General features: G+C 46.2%; 1 protein-coding gene across 2 annotated transcripts in view; it reads left to right on the top strand.

Moving 5' to 3' along the window:
* Positions 1 to 13,167, top strand: part of fmn2b (formin 2b) — a 60,730-nt gene that overhangs the window by 6,268 nt on the left and 41,295 nt on the right. The window contains exons 3-6 of one of the 2 annotated variants that reach the window (XM_041973170.1): positions 6,190 to 6,371; positions 9,082 to 9,232; positions 11,111 to 11,163; positions 11,303 to 12,297. In XM_041973170.1, the coding sequence (XP_041829104.1) occupies positions 6,190 to 6,371; positions 9,082 to 9,232; positions 11,111 to 11,163; positions 11,303 to 12,297 (1,381 nt within the window). Of the gene's footprint in view, positions 1 to 6,189; positions 6,372 to 9,081; positions 9,233 to 11,110; positions 11,164 to 11,299; positions 12,298 to 13,167 lie in introns of both variants that reach the window. The other variant, XM_041973168.1, reaches the window with a different exon arrangement.

Genomic DNA, 13,167 nt, shown 5'->3' with positions numbered 1-13,167 from the left:
TGTGGTTCAGCATCGTCTTGCTGAAATCTGCAAGGCCTTCCCTGAAAGAGACGTTGTCTGGATGGGAGCAGATGTTGCTCTAAAACCTCCATGTACTTTTCAGCATTGATGGAGCTTCACAGATGTGGAAGCTGCCCACGCCATAGGCACTAATGCAGCCCCATCCCATCAGAGATGCAGCTTTTCACCTGTCCACTGATAACAAGCTGGATGCTCCCTCTCCTCTTTAGTCTGCAGGACACGCCGTCCATGCTTTCCACAAACTAGTTCACATCTTCATCCAGGTTTCCACTTTGCCTCAGACCATTTTAAATGAGCTTTGGTCCAGAGAAGACGGCACTGATTCTGGATCCTGTTCACATCTGGCTTCTTCTCTGCATGATGGAGCTTTAACCTGCATTTGTAGGTTTCAGGGTGAACTGTGTTCACAGACAGTGGTTTCTGGAAGTCTTCCTGAGTCCATGCAGTGGTTTCCAGTAGAGAATCATGTCTGCTTTTAATGCAGAAGATCACCAGCATCCAGCCTTGTCCCAGGTATACAGGGATTCCTCCTGATTCTCTGAATCTGTTGATGATATTCTACACTGTAGATGGTGGATCTTCAAAGTCTGAGGAACATTTTCTGAAATTGTTCCACAGTTTTAGATCCAGTTTGTCTCAGATTGGTGAAGCCCTGTCCATCTTTCCATCTGAGAGACTCTGCCTCTCTGAAATGCTCCTTTTATACCCAGTCACGTTACTGACCTGTTGCCAGGTAACCTGGTTAGTTATCAAATGCTCCTCCAGGTGTTTCTGGTTTGTACCAGGTACTTTTCCAGCCTTTTGTTGCTCCTGTTCCAACTTATAATAATATATTTATTTATATATTTGTGTGTGTGTGTGTGTGTGTGTGTGTGTGTGTGTGTGTGTGTGTGTGTGTGTGTGTGTGTGTTAGGGCTGCTCGATTATGGGAAAAATGATAATCACAATTATTTTGATTGAAATTGAGATCTCGATTATTTAACACAATTAGAGAAAGAGAGAAAGTGCGCGGGGTGGGGTGTGTGTGGGGGGGACAGTGTGACATTTGAAGCTTGTCTTTGGTAATACAGAGTAGTTTCTTTCCACCAGGTCCCCATAGCTATTGTTTGTGTCAGACCAGCAGCTATGTTCTGCCCGGTGTGATCTGGAAAAAATGAATCTGGAGACATTTTGTTTTCATGTTGAAATCCACGTCAATAAAATGTAGTGTGACATTTATATCCGACTCTATGATGCGGCTTGACCACAGGTGAATAAAACTAAAGCGGTGAGGGCTGTGGGAGGAGTCTGCAGCAGTGGAAGGAGTCTGCAGCAGAGCGCTGCAATGCCTGCTGCACTCGATTTGCAACTGAAAACAGCACAAGAGGAAACTGCGAAGGACAAAAATAATCGGATCCTTTAATTTTTATGATCGTTGAAAACCCAGATCGTAATTGCGATCAAAATTCGATTAATGGCCCAGCCCTGGTGTGTGTGTGTGTAGACTACTCAACATAATAAAGGGAATAAAAATAACACGTCGTAGATCTGAATGAATGATATATTCTTATTAAAAAACTTTGTTCTTTACAAAGTTGAATGTGCTGACAACAAAATCACACAAAAATGATCAATAGAAATCAGATTTATTAACCCATGGAGGTCTGGCTTTGGAGTCACACTCCAAATTAAAGTGGAAAAACAACTACAGGCAACTTTGATGTAATGTCCTTAAAACAAGTCAGAATGAGGCTCAGTGGTGTGTGTGGCCTCCACGTGCCTGTAGGACCTCCCTACAATGTCTGGCCATGCTCCTGATGAGGTGGCAGATGGTCTCCTGAGGGATCTCCTCCCAGACCTGGACTAAAGCATCCGGCAACTCCTGGACAGTCTGTGGTCAACGTGGTGTTGGTGGATGGAGACATGATGTCCCAGATGTGCTCATTTGGATTCCGGTCTGGTGGAACGAGCGGCTGAATCAATGCTTCGTCTTGCAGGAACTGCTGACACACTCCAGCCACATGAGGTCCAGCATTGTCTTGCATCAGGAGGAACCCAGGACCAACCGCACCAGCATGTGGTCTCACAAGGGGTCTGAGGATCTCATCTCGGTACCTAATGGCAGTCAGACTACCTCTGGCGAGCACATGGAGGGCTGTGCGGCCCCCCAAAGAAATGCCACCCCCCACCATTACTGACCCACTGCCAAACCGGTCATGCTGGAGGACGTTCAGGCAGCAGAACGTTCTCCACGGCGTCTCCAGACTCTGTCACGTCTGTCTCATGTGCTCAGTGTGAACCTGCTTCCATCTGTGAAGAACACAGGGCGCCAGTGGTGAAGTTACCCATCTTGGTGTTTTCTCTGGTAAACGCCAAACGTCCTGCATGGTGTTGGGCTGTAAACACAACCCCCACCTGTGGACGTCGGGCCCTCATACCTCCCTCATGGAGTCTGTTTCTGACCGTTTGAGCTACACATGCACATCTGTGGCCGGCTGGAGGTCATGTTGCAGGGCTCTGGCAGTGCTCCTCCTGGTCCTCCTTGTACAAAGGTGGAGGTAGCGTCCTGCTGCTGGCTTGTTGCCTCCTACGGCCTCCTCCATGTCTCCTGATGTACTGGCCTGTCTCCTGGTAGCACCTCCATGCTCTGGACACAACGCTGACAGACACAGCAAACCTTCTGGCCACAGCTCACATTGATGAGCCATCCTGGATGAGCTGCACTACCTGAGCCACTTGTGTGGGTGTAGACTCCGTCTCATGCTACCACTAGAGTGAAAGCACCACCAGCATTCAAAAGTCACCAAAACATCACCAGAAAGCAGAACTGAGAAGTGGTCTGTGGTCCCCACCTGCAGAACCTCCTTTATTGGGGGTGTCTTTATAACTGCCTATAATTTCCACCTGTTGTCTGTTCCATTTACACAACAACATGTGGAACTGATGGTCAGTCAGTGTTGCTTCCTAAGTGGACAGTTTGATTTCACACAAGTGTGACTGACTTGGAGTTAAATTGTGTTGTTTAAGTGTTTCCTTTATTGTTTTTGAGCAGTATAGATATATATATATATATATATATACCATGATCTCAGAATCAGAATCAGAATGCTTTATTAATCCCTTTGGAAATTCCTCAGGGAAATTTGTGTTTCCAGTACAACCCGTCCAAGACTAGACAATAACAACATATAACACAAACAGGGGTCCCGTCCAGTCAACCCGCCGCCCGGGAGTGGAGGGAGGGGGGGAAGGGGACAACCCAGGCAGTGAATCACGGGGAGGTGTATCTGTAGTGGTGTACTTGAGTGTGGTGCGTGTGTGTGCGTAGAAGTGAGCATGTGAACTTTGTCCCAGTTCTCCATCTCCAGTCTCTGCCACCTGATGATAGTGGGCATCCTTGGGAGCTGATCCAGGTTAAAGTCCCCCGCCCATGAGGAGGGTGGGGGGACTGAGCATCCGTCAACAAAACATTCCAGGGAGCTTTTAACCAGCCATCCAAGGCCAGTACAGGGAGCCGAATTTGATAACAGCATTTGTTTTGGTTCAGGCCAGAGCTGTTTCGTCTGCCTTGAGTCTCTCAGTGGTCCCACTGGCGACTCCAATCATCCAAATTGTGGGTCAATTTCCATCCAGCTGAGCCGACAACTTCTCCAAGTTGGTGACCACCTTACGTACAAGCTCAGAAATCGCAACCAGTTTGCCATCCAGAACTGGAATAGCCTCCAGTTTACGATTTAGCTCCTGCAACGCCAAAGTCTGATTGTTCATAGCTCGGCACACACCAGCACAGAAATCCGGCAGCTTGCCAGTGACCGCCGACAGTGTCCGAATTTTGCGATATATATATTTGGGTGAATACTCGATTCTGATTGGCTGGAGGGTGTCCATTAAAAAGGGATAATGGACACCTATGAAAGAAGTTCCAGCCAAATAGTGTTATTGCTGTAAATTATTGCGCTGACTAAACCGTAGTTGGTAACCATGGCAACAGAAACTCAGACGCCGCCAGATCAGAGCAGCCTGCAGGCTTATTGAACATGTAGGAAACTATCTGTGGACTTTGACTGTTTGAAACAAAATGTAGCATCATCCTCTGGACACCAGCTGTAAAAGCTGCACCCGCCCTCTGAAATGTTTGTGTACGTAACAAAACTGCGGCCAACTGAGCTGCAGGTTCTGTGCCAGAGCCGGTTACCTTGGCAATGCGTCGCAACGAAATAATCCACTCAGCCGCTTCTTGTGAAAAACTTACGATTTTACCGGTAAAAAACAACATTAACACATTAATAATTTATTTTATATTTTTTTCTTTCTTAATGGACCATGGTATAAGCAGGATAATGCCCTCCGAGGTGGCCATTATCATAAATTAATGGATAACGATGAGGCGTGAACCGTCCGACACACACACACATTTGTGTATATATATGTGTGTGTGTGTGTGTGTGTGTGTGTGTGTGTGTGTGTGTGTGTGTGTGTGTGTGTGTGTGTGTGTGTGTGTGTGTGTAGAGGTGACATCACAATGGGACTAATCGAGAAAGAACCTGTAGTTCCACTGGCAATGGCATGGCTTCCAGTGGACAAGGTGAGAGGCTCAGCAATAGTGACGACAGCATCACTAGTGGTCATGGTAACGGTGTCAGCTGAGATAGAAGCTTCTTTGGTGCAGATGTCTTCAATGGCAGCACAAAAGAAAACTTGATCACCACTTGAGATGGAAGGGGCATTGCTGGTGAAGGACTGGGCCTCGACAGCTTCTTTGGAAAAGGCAAGCACACTACCAGGGACTGTAAGAAAATAAAAACATTGTAGTTTTACATAAAAACTAATTTATATGACAGTAAGCATGAGATCCGATTTGGGCTTGAACAATGTATGTTTTATGTGTACCAATTAATATGAACAAAATTATTTATACTTTATATTTATATTTATAGTAAGTATAGCTAATGACGCAGTCTGAATAACACAAGTTAGTCCAGGTGTCAGAAGAACTGTGTTGTATTTCATTGAACTTACAGAAAGAATGCAGGACCTCCTTCGCAGACATGCGGGTCATATTACCAGTTAAAATCCCAATTGGGATATGGGTGATATATGTTGCACATATTTCACCCAATATTTTTGGGTGAAATATGTGCAACATATAACAAACGCACAATCAACATCATTCCAAGTTTCTTTATAGTGCACGAAGATAAATATATTTACCCATTCTGGTTGTATCCAAAACCTGCCTGTCTGAATGGCTGCACTCGCCATCAGCAGATGACTGTTAATTAAAAGAAAGAAATATAACAAACAATAAGGAATCCTGTGCAATAAACTAGAACACACAAAACAACCTAAGAAACTTATGTCAAGACTACAACAAGTAACAGTATGTGCTCAAAAACATCCACTAGTATCACCACATTGTCTGTCTTTAAATTGTCAAAAATGTCATGAAATTATCTAAACAATTACTTACAAATTCTTTTTCCTCACTCAGAATGAGCTCATCAGGTTTGATGTAAAAGGATTTCTGATAAACAATTTTTTCACAAGGTCTCAAAGTCTGATTGGCAGTTAGGGATGGCTCAACTAGTTTATTGTGGCATGGCAGCAAGATTTGCAACCTGAGTGAATGAAAAGCATGATGTAAACCAAACTTTCTGATTTAGCATCCTGAAATGTCTGAATATTCTTAAGAATGTAAAGTTCATTATTCTTTGAAAGAATGAACTTGCATATTTATGTTATTACATTATTATTAATAAAATGACTAAAAAAAATAAATTAAAAAAAAAATTATATGCACTGCCTCTAGCACTACATGACAGCACCTGGGTCCAACTGGACTCAAAAGCGGTCTGACTATCACTTAATTATGACGTCCCATCTTGTTTGAATTCATGCTTGTGTTGTTCTTACTCTCAAATGTAAGTTGCTTTGGATAAAAGCGTCTGTTAAATGACTGTAGAATAGAATAGAATAGAATATCATCAATAGAAACAAAAACGTGAGTGAATACAAATCATTTTAGGTCACATGACCTCTGTGAGTTCAAATCATGATCCTCCGCTGTTCTATTGTCGATCTGCAGAAAACAACCTTACATGCCAGAAAATAGTTGCTGAGAATTTCACAGCTGAAAGAATTGCTGACTGGATTATTAAAACCTTGTCTGTTCCATCTTGGTTTCTCCAGGTCGAACTCTTCTAGAGAAGCTGTTCCTGCAGCAGAAGGAGCAGGAGGAGCCAGAAGAGGCGGAGAGGCTCTGCTCCAGGATCTTGGCCATGGGCCTCCTGCTGCCTTTTACAGACTGTTTCAGGGAGCAGTTAGGAGGCAGCACAGCTCAAATTACCTCCACTACAGCAACCAAATTTGATGTATGTAGCTGCACTTTACACGTTTCCCCTTATGTTTGGTGTGACCTCTTTTTATTTTCTCCAATCTTGTTAACTGTTAAGAGGCATGTTTATTTGAGCTTTTCATACTTAGTGTCTTCTATCTTAAAATGTCTACTTATTAGTCATGTGTTGCAGATTGATTGCTGCAGGGTTAGGCATCAGTTCTCAAATCAGAACCAAGTTTCTGTTTCTGTACGTTGGGGTTTACCCCGGTGGATGAAAGGGTAGCCTCCCTAAGCCTTCAGGTGGGGGGACGGGTCCTGACTGTTTTGTGCTTATGCACCAAGCAAGAGTTCAGAGTACCCACCCTTTTTGTAGTCCTTGGAGGGGGTGTTGGAGAGGCACTCCTTTCAGGGACTCCCTCGTTCTACTTGGGGACTTCAATGCCCACATGGGCAGAGTGACAGTGAAACCGGGAGGGGCGCGTTTGGTAGGAATGGCCCCCTGATCTGAATCCAAGTGGTGTTTTGTTGTTGGACTTCTGTGCTCATCATGGATTGTCCATAACGAACACCTTGTTCAGGCAGAAGAGTGTCCACATGTGCACTTGGCACCGGGACACTCTTGGTCGCAGTTCGATGATCGACTTTGTAGTCGTATCGTCGGACTTGTGGCCTGCATGTTCTGGACACTCGGGTGAAGAGAGAACTGATCACTACCTGGTGGTGAGTTGGCTCAGATGGTGGGGGAGGATGCCGGTCAGGCCTGGCATACCCAAACGTGTTGTGAAGGCCTGCTGGGAACATCTGGCAGAAAGAGTTTTCATCTCTGGCCGAGCTTCAACCATGTCCCGGGTGAGGCGGGGGACACTGAGTCCTAGTGGGCTGTGTTCCATGCCTCTATTGTTGAGGCAGCTAACTGGAGCTGTGGCCGTAAGGTGGTCGGTGCCTGTCGCAGCAGTGGACACCCATCGGCGCACTAAGTGACTAAGCAGAACGAAGCTTAAGCAGTCACTGAAGCAAAATCTTGGGGATGGGAGGAATTTGCAGAGGCCATGAAGAATGACTTCTGGACAGCTTTGAAGAGACTCTGGTACAACATCCAACGTTGTGGGTCAGTGGAGTGAATACGTCCTCAATCCCACGACATGTCTTACAGCAAAGAAGCAGAGTCAGGGGACTGTGTCCTGGGCTCTCCTACTGACTCTCAGCTGAGGTCGCTGAGGTGGTTAAAAAGCTCCTCAGTGGCAGGCCCCAGGGGTGAATGAGGTCCGCATCTGCAGTTCCTTAAGGCTCTGGATGCTGTAGGGCTGTCTTGGCTGACAGCATCGTGTCGACATCGGGGAGTTCTCCTGGACTGGCAGACTGGGGTGGTGGTCCCCCTACTCAAAAAGGGGACCGGAGGGCAGACTCTAACTACAGGGGGATCACACTCCTTACCTTCCCTGGTAAGGTCTATTCAGGGGTGCTGGATAGAAGGTCCTTCGGATAGTCAAACCTCGGATTTAGGAAGAGCAGTTTGGTTTTCCTCCCAGTCGTAGAACAGTGGACCAGCTCTAGACCCTCTTCAGGGTCTTGGAGGGGGCATGGGAGTTTGCTCAACCAGTCTACATGTGCTTTGTGGACTTGGAGAGGACATTCAACCATGTCCCCCGGGGACTCCTGTGGGTGTGTTCCAGGAGTATGGAGTGCCAGACCCCTTGTAAGAGCTGTCCGGTCCCTGTACGATCGGTGTCGGAGCTTGGTTCACATTGCCAGCAGTAAACCAGATTTGTTTCCAGTGCGGGTTGGACTCCGCCAAGGCTGTCCTTTGTCACCGATTCTGTTTATTACTTTCATAGACAGAATTTATAGGCACAGCCGACGTGTTGAGGAGATCCGGTTTGGTGGCCTCAGGATTGGGTCTCTGCTCTTTGCGGATGATGTGGTTCTGTTGGCTTCATTGGGCCGCGATCTTCAGCTCTCACTGGAGCGATTTGCAGCCGAGTGTGAAGCGGCTGGGATGAGAATCAGCAACTCCAAGTCCGAGACCATGGTCTTTAGCCAGAAAAGGGTGGCTCTCTCTGGGTTGGGAATGAGGTCCTGCCCCAAGTGGAGGAGTTCACGTATCTCGGGGTCTTGTTCACAAGTGAGAGAAGGATGGAGCGGGAGATGGACAGGCGGATCGGTGCGGCGTCTGCAGTGATGCGGACTCTGCATCGGTCTGTTGTGGTTAAGAAGGAGCTGAGCCAAAAGTAAAGCTCTTGATTTACCGGTCGATCTACGTTCCTACCCTCACCTATGGTCATGAGCTGTGGGTAGTGACCAAAAGAACTAGATCACGAATACAAGCAGCTAAAATGAGTTTTCCCAGGACACCCCGGAGGGACTACATCTCTCAGCTAGCCTGGGAACACTCTGGATCCCTCTGGACGAGTTGGTGAATGTGGCCGGGGAGGAGGAAGTCCGGGCTTCCCTGGTTAGACAGCTGCCACCGCGACCCGACTCCGGATTAACAGTAGATTATGGATGGATGGATGGATATACATATACATGTTAGATCTTTTTACAGGTTTGAGTGGTTGTTATAGTTGTTTTGTTGTTGCATTTACTTTTATTTTTTTTCTGACTTCAATTTTACTGGTACACAATTGTAGATATGCTCTATAAACTTCATTTTCACAGTTGCTTTGCGGCATTAAACCATCATACCGAGGGATGAGAATCAATGATGCTGACATGGAAAGAGTTTAAAGAGTTTTGTTTTGCAGCATGACCAGCTGTATACCTGGGCAGCTGTCAACCAGCCACCACACTCCCTGGATCCTCTGGAGGGGAAACTACTCAGTCACTTGAAAGGACAGTGGTCTACAACCAGGCCTGGTGGAGAAAATCAAACTGGACTTAAATCCACAGAGACAGGTAAGAACCAAAGACAACACATTCCCACATAAATCATGTTTAAGACCAAAGTAAACATCATTCTAGGGGAGGGGGAGGTCTGCCAGATGCTAAAAATCTGGTGATATCCAGGGACCGGTTGTTCAAAATATTTAATCTGGATAAAAGCTATCCGGATTTGGGAATCCAGTTTTTCAGGATGAAGGATCAAGCTTACTTTTATCCCGGTTGTTCAAAGCAATATTGGATTTGATTACCCTGATCCAGAATCCCGTTTTTCAGGATCACCAAAACCATATAACCAGCATTTAAAACAACATGGGCTTCCGGCTATGTAAAGAACAACAGGTAGAAGAGCTTGAATGGAGTAACTTTAGGTAAATTTCACTTGGCGAAAACACACAGCAATTATGAACATCCACTTCTATGTATTATTGTATAAGCTCCCATTGGAGCCACAACAAATATGAAACTAATCCGTTAACAACTACATTGTGGATTTTCTGGAAACGTCTTCACGGAGGTGCAACGTCCCTCTCTGTGACGATATTAACGATGCACCGGAGCCCCATGGTGAGGAACCAGACCAACCTCCAGCTTTCTGTCAGGATGAGGGACTGACTGGACGTGTAGGGATGCAATTGTTAGACATTATTCTTGACAGGTTCTTCTTCACATAGTCCAATCCTGGCATTGGATTACATGATCCAATCCGATTTTGGAATCCTTCTTTCTCTTTTGAACCCATTTTCAAAATTTAATCCAATCCAACAACTGAAATCCAATCAGATTACATTTGAACAAGCCCCAGATGTTTTCTAATGCTGTACTATATGTGAGAAAATGTACTCTTTCATTTAAAAAAGTAATAATAAATGTGAGGAACAAAGGAAAAATAGGCTGGGAAGATGGATTCTATGCCTGCATGAACACACCAGTTAGGTGTTTGATGTCTAGCCTGTCATCAAAATGCAATGAGCTGGAAGTAGTTCTATGCTGCATGGTAGGACCTTTATGGTCCATGACCAGTCAAAGCCATCTCTTCTGTGATCACCATGTTGTGAGGTCCCAACATGTGGTTAATGTATGCAGCAGATAAACCATGACGTGTTTTGTTTGGGTTGTGCTTTCCAATATGTAAACTTTAATGGTCAGCAACAATACTCAGGTAGGCTTTGGTGGTTAAACCAGGCCATGTTGGTGCTAAGGGGCCCAAAGTGGGAGAAGAAGATGGATGGATCCATGTTTTCATGATGTTTCCAGCAAATTCTGAGCCTAGCATCTGAATGTGGAGCTGAAATGGAGACTCGTCAGACCAGCAATGTTTCTCCATCTTCTATTGTCCAGTGTTGGTGAGTGTGTGTGAATTGTAGCCTCAGTTTCCTGTTCTTAGCTGGCAGGAGGCACCCGGTGTGTCTTCTGCTGCATCCTGGTTCAGACAACTGCTGCTCTGGATATTTTCTCTTCTTCAGACCATCCTCTGGAAATCCTGGAGATGGTTGTGGGTGCAAATCCCAGTAAATACTCAGACCAACAACCATGCCACGTTCAAAGTCTCTTAAAGCCCCTTTCTTCCTCATTCTGATGCTCAGAATGCATTGAGTTGCTGCCATGTAATTGGCTGATTAGATATTTGTGTTAACAATAAGTAGAACAGGTGGAGGTGATAAAGTGGATAGTGGTGTAATTGTGACATTGACGTGTGAGGAGAATATGTTAATTTTGTACATTTCTGTGAGACCTGCTGTTCAGTCAACCATTAGTTGGTGTACTGGGTAGCTTGTGTGTTGGTATGTAAGCTGTAATCCACCTGTTTATCATCTTAGTTAATACGTTAAATCTTTAAAATCAGCCTATATCTGACTTTGTTTCTGTTATGCTGTCACATCTTCTGTCCAGAACAACAGGCAGTCATCCTGGATTTAAGGGAAGAGAAGGAGGAGAGGTCAGAGGTCAGTCACTTTCCTTTTCTCATCTTCCATACTTTGACATGTCCCTGTAAGAAAACCAAAACCTAAAGTGATTTAGACCTGAGACAAAATCATCCTCAGCTCATCCTTTTCTGACTTTATGGTTTCCTCTTTTCAGCAGAAGGAATGTGTTGTCTCCTCCACAAAACTGAAGGAGAAACATGTTAATGTCATCCAGCAGCTGGAACAAACCATAGAAGACCTCAGGACTAAGATCGCCGAGCTGGAGCGACATTCCCCCCTGCTGGATGGTCTGAAGCCCACCACCTGCACTATAGACCGGGAGTGTGGAGGAGATGAGGAGCTGCTGAGGGCGCTGTGTGATGCTCATTTGCAGACTGAAGCAGCATCCTCTCTAGGTTGCTGGGAGGCCAAGTCGGTGCAGACATCCCCCATGGAGAGCAGCTTTAAGTTCAAAGTGCCTTGCAGTGACCCGGGAGGGGTTCTGCAGCCCCTACCAAGGCAGGAGGGCTTCCAATGTTCCTGTAAGCTGCAGCCTCCTCCTCCTCCACCGCTTCCAGGAGGAGCTGCATCTCGTCATTTAGGGCATACTACAGTACCTCCTCCTCCTCCTCTCCCTCCTCCTCTTCCTTTACCTGGTGCCTCAGTGCCGACTTCTCCACCACCACTACCTCCTCCACCACCTCTTCCACCACCTGGTTCAACAGCTCCTCCTCCACTACCTGGTTGTTTGGTGCCACCGCCACCACCGTCTTTTCTTCCCGATGGCATTGCTCCTCCACCTCCACCTCCTCCACCTCCTCCTCCTCCACTACCTGGTGGTTTGGCTCCACCTCCACCACCATCTCCTCTTCCCGATGGCATTGCTCCTCCACCCCCTCCTCCTCCTCCTCCTCCACTACCTGGTGGTTTGGCTCCACCTCCTCCTCCTCCTCCTCCTCCTCCTCCTCCAGGCTGTGGGCCTCCTCCTCCACAAGGAGCATTTTGTGTTTCTCCTCCTCTTCCAGGAGCACTGGGTTGTCTGCCTCCTCCTCTTCCACTGGGTCTCTATGCTCTGAGTCTAAGTCATGAGAAACCCCCCAGGAAAGCTGTGGTGGAGCCTCCCAGACCCATGAAGCCCCTCTACTGGACCAGGATCCAGCTGCACAGCAAAAAGTAAAGATCACCTCTGGTTTAGACAGGGAAGGACAGGGACTCTAAAATCTAACCAGTTGGCTGCACTAAAAAAAACCAAAAACCAACTTGTTGCCATGGACACATTGTTGCCATAGCAACAAGTTGGCGGGTCCTCTGGACACATTGTTGCTATGCGTCAAGGGAACACACTGAGATTATTTTAGCTTTTGCATTACCTTGTAATAATTTTGTGTTATCTTGCAAAAAGTAGACTGTCAACCCACTCAGCATCTAGTCAACATAACACACACACAGACATTGTGTCCACGTTAACAGAGGAAGTATGTTGTTGTAACATAGAGGTAATCAGACACAGTATCAGGCATGTTACCATCTGACTGCTGTGATGTATTGTTTATCAGCTCTCATTCATAGATGTGGTCAACCTGATGTGCCTGATAGATCCGCCACGTCAGCCTATAAGGCCAGCCGTTGTCCCTGTCCACTTAATGGGGTGGGCCAACATTAAAATCACTGAAGCACAGACAGGCAAACACAAAAGATGTACCAAGGAGGCGATAGAATCTGAAAGAGGGCCAAAAACCGGCAGGGGGTGAGGCCAACCTGACGGATCTATCAGGTCCATCATATTGGCCACTCCTAGAAATAAAAGCTGATTAATGACATGTCACAGTGGTCAGATGATGCTCCAGTGGCCATGTAATCACGTCTGTCTGCTCTGAAGTATACTCAAATACTCTTGTCTCCATCTTGCCCAGAAGGTGTCTGCCTGCACTCTTTTGCATTTATTCTGTACCAGACACACATCTGATGAACTTTGGGGAGGAATACATGATATCCCATTTTTTTGTGTGCGCAGTGCTGCAGGACTGCGAATTAAGGCCCATT

Source organism: Melanotaenia boesemani, chromosome 21 (genome assembly GCF_017639745.1).
Source record: "Melanotaenia boesemani isolate fMelBoe1 chromosome 21, fMelBoe1.pri, whole genome shotgun sequence".
NCBI lineage: Eukaryota > Metazoa > Chordata > Actinopteri > Atheriniformes > Melanotaeniidae > Melanotaenia > Melanotaenia boesemani.
Note: the sequence above shows the minus strand (reverse complement) of the source record. Positions and strands in the feature narration are given on the sequence as shown.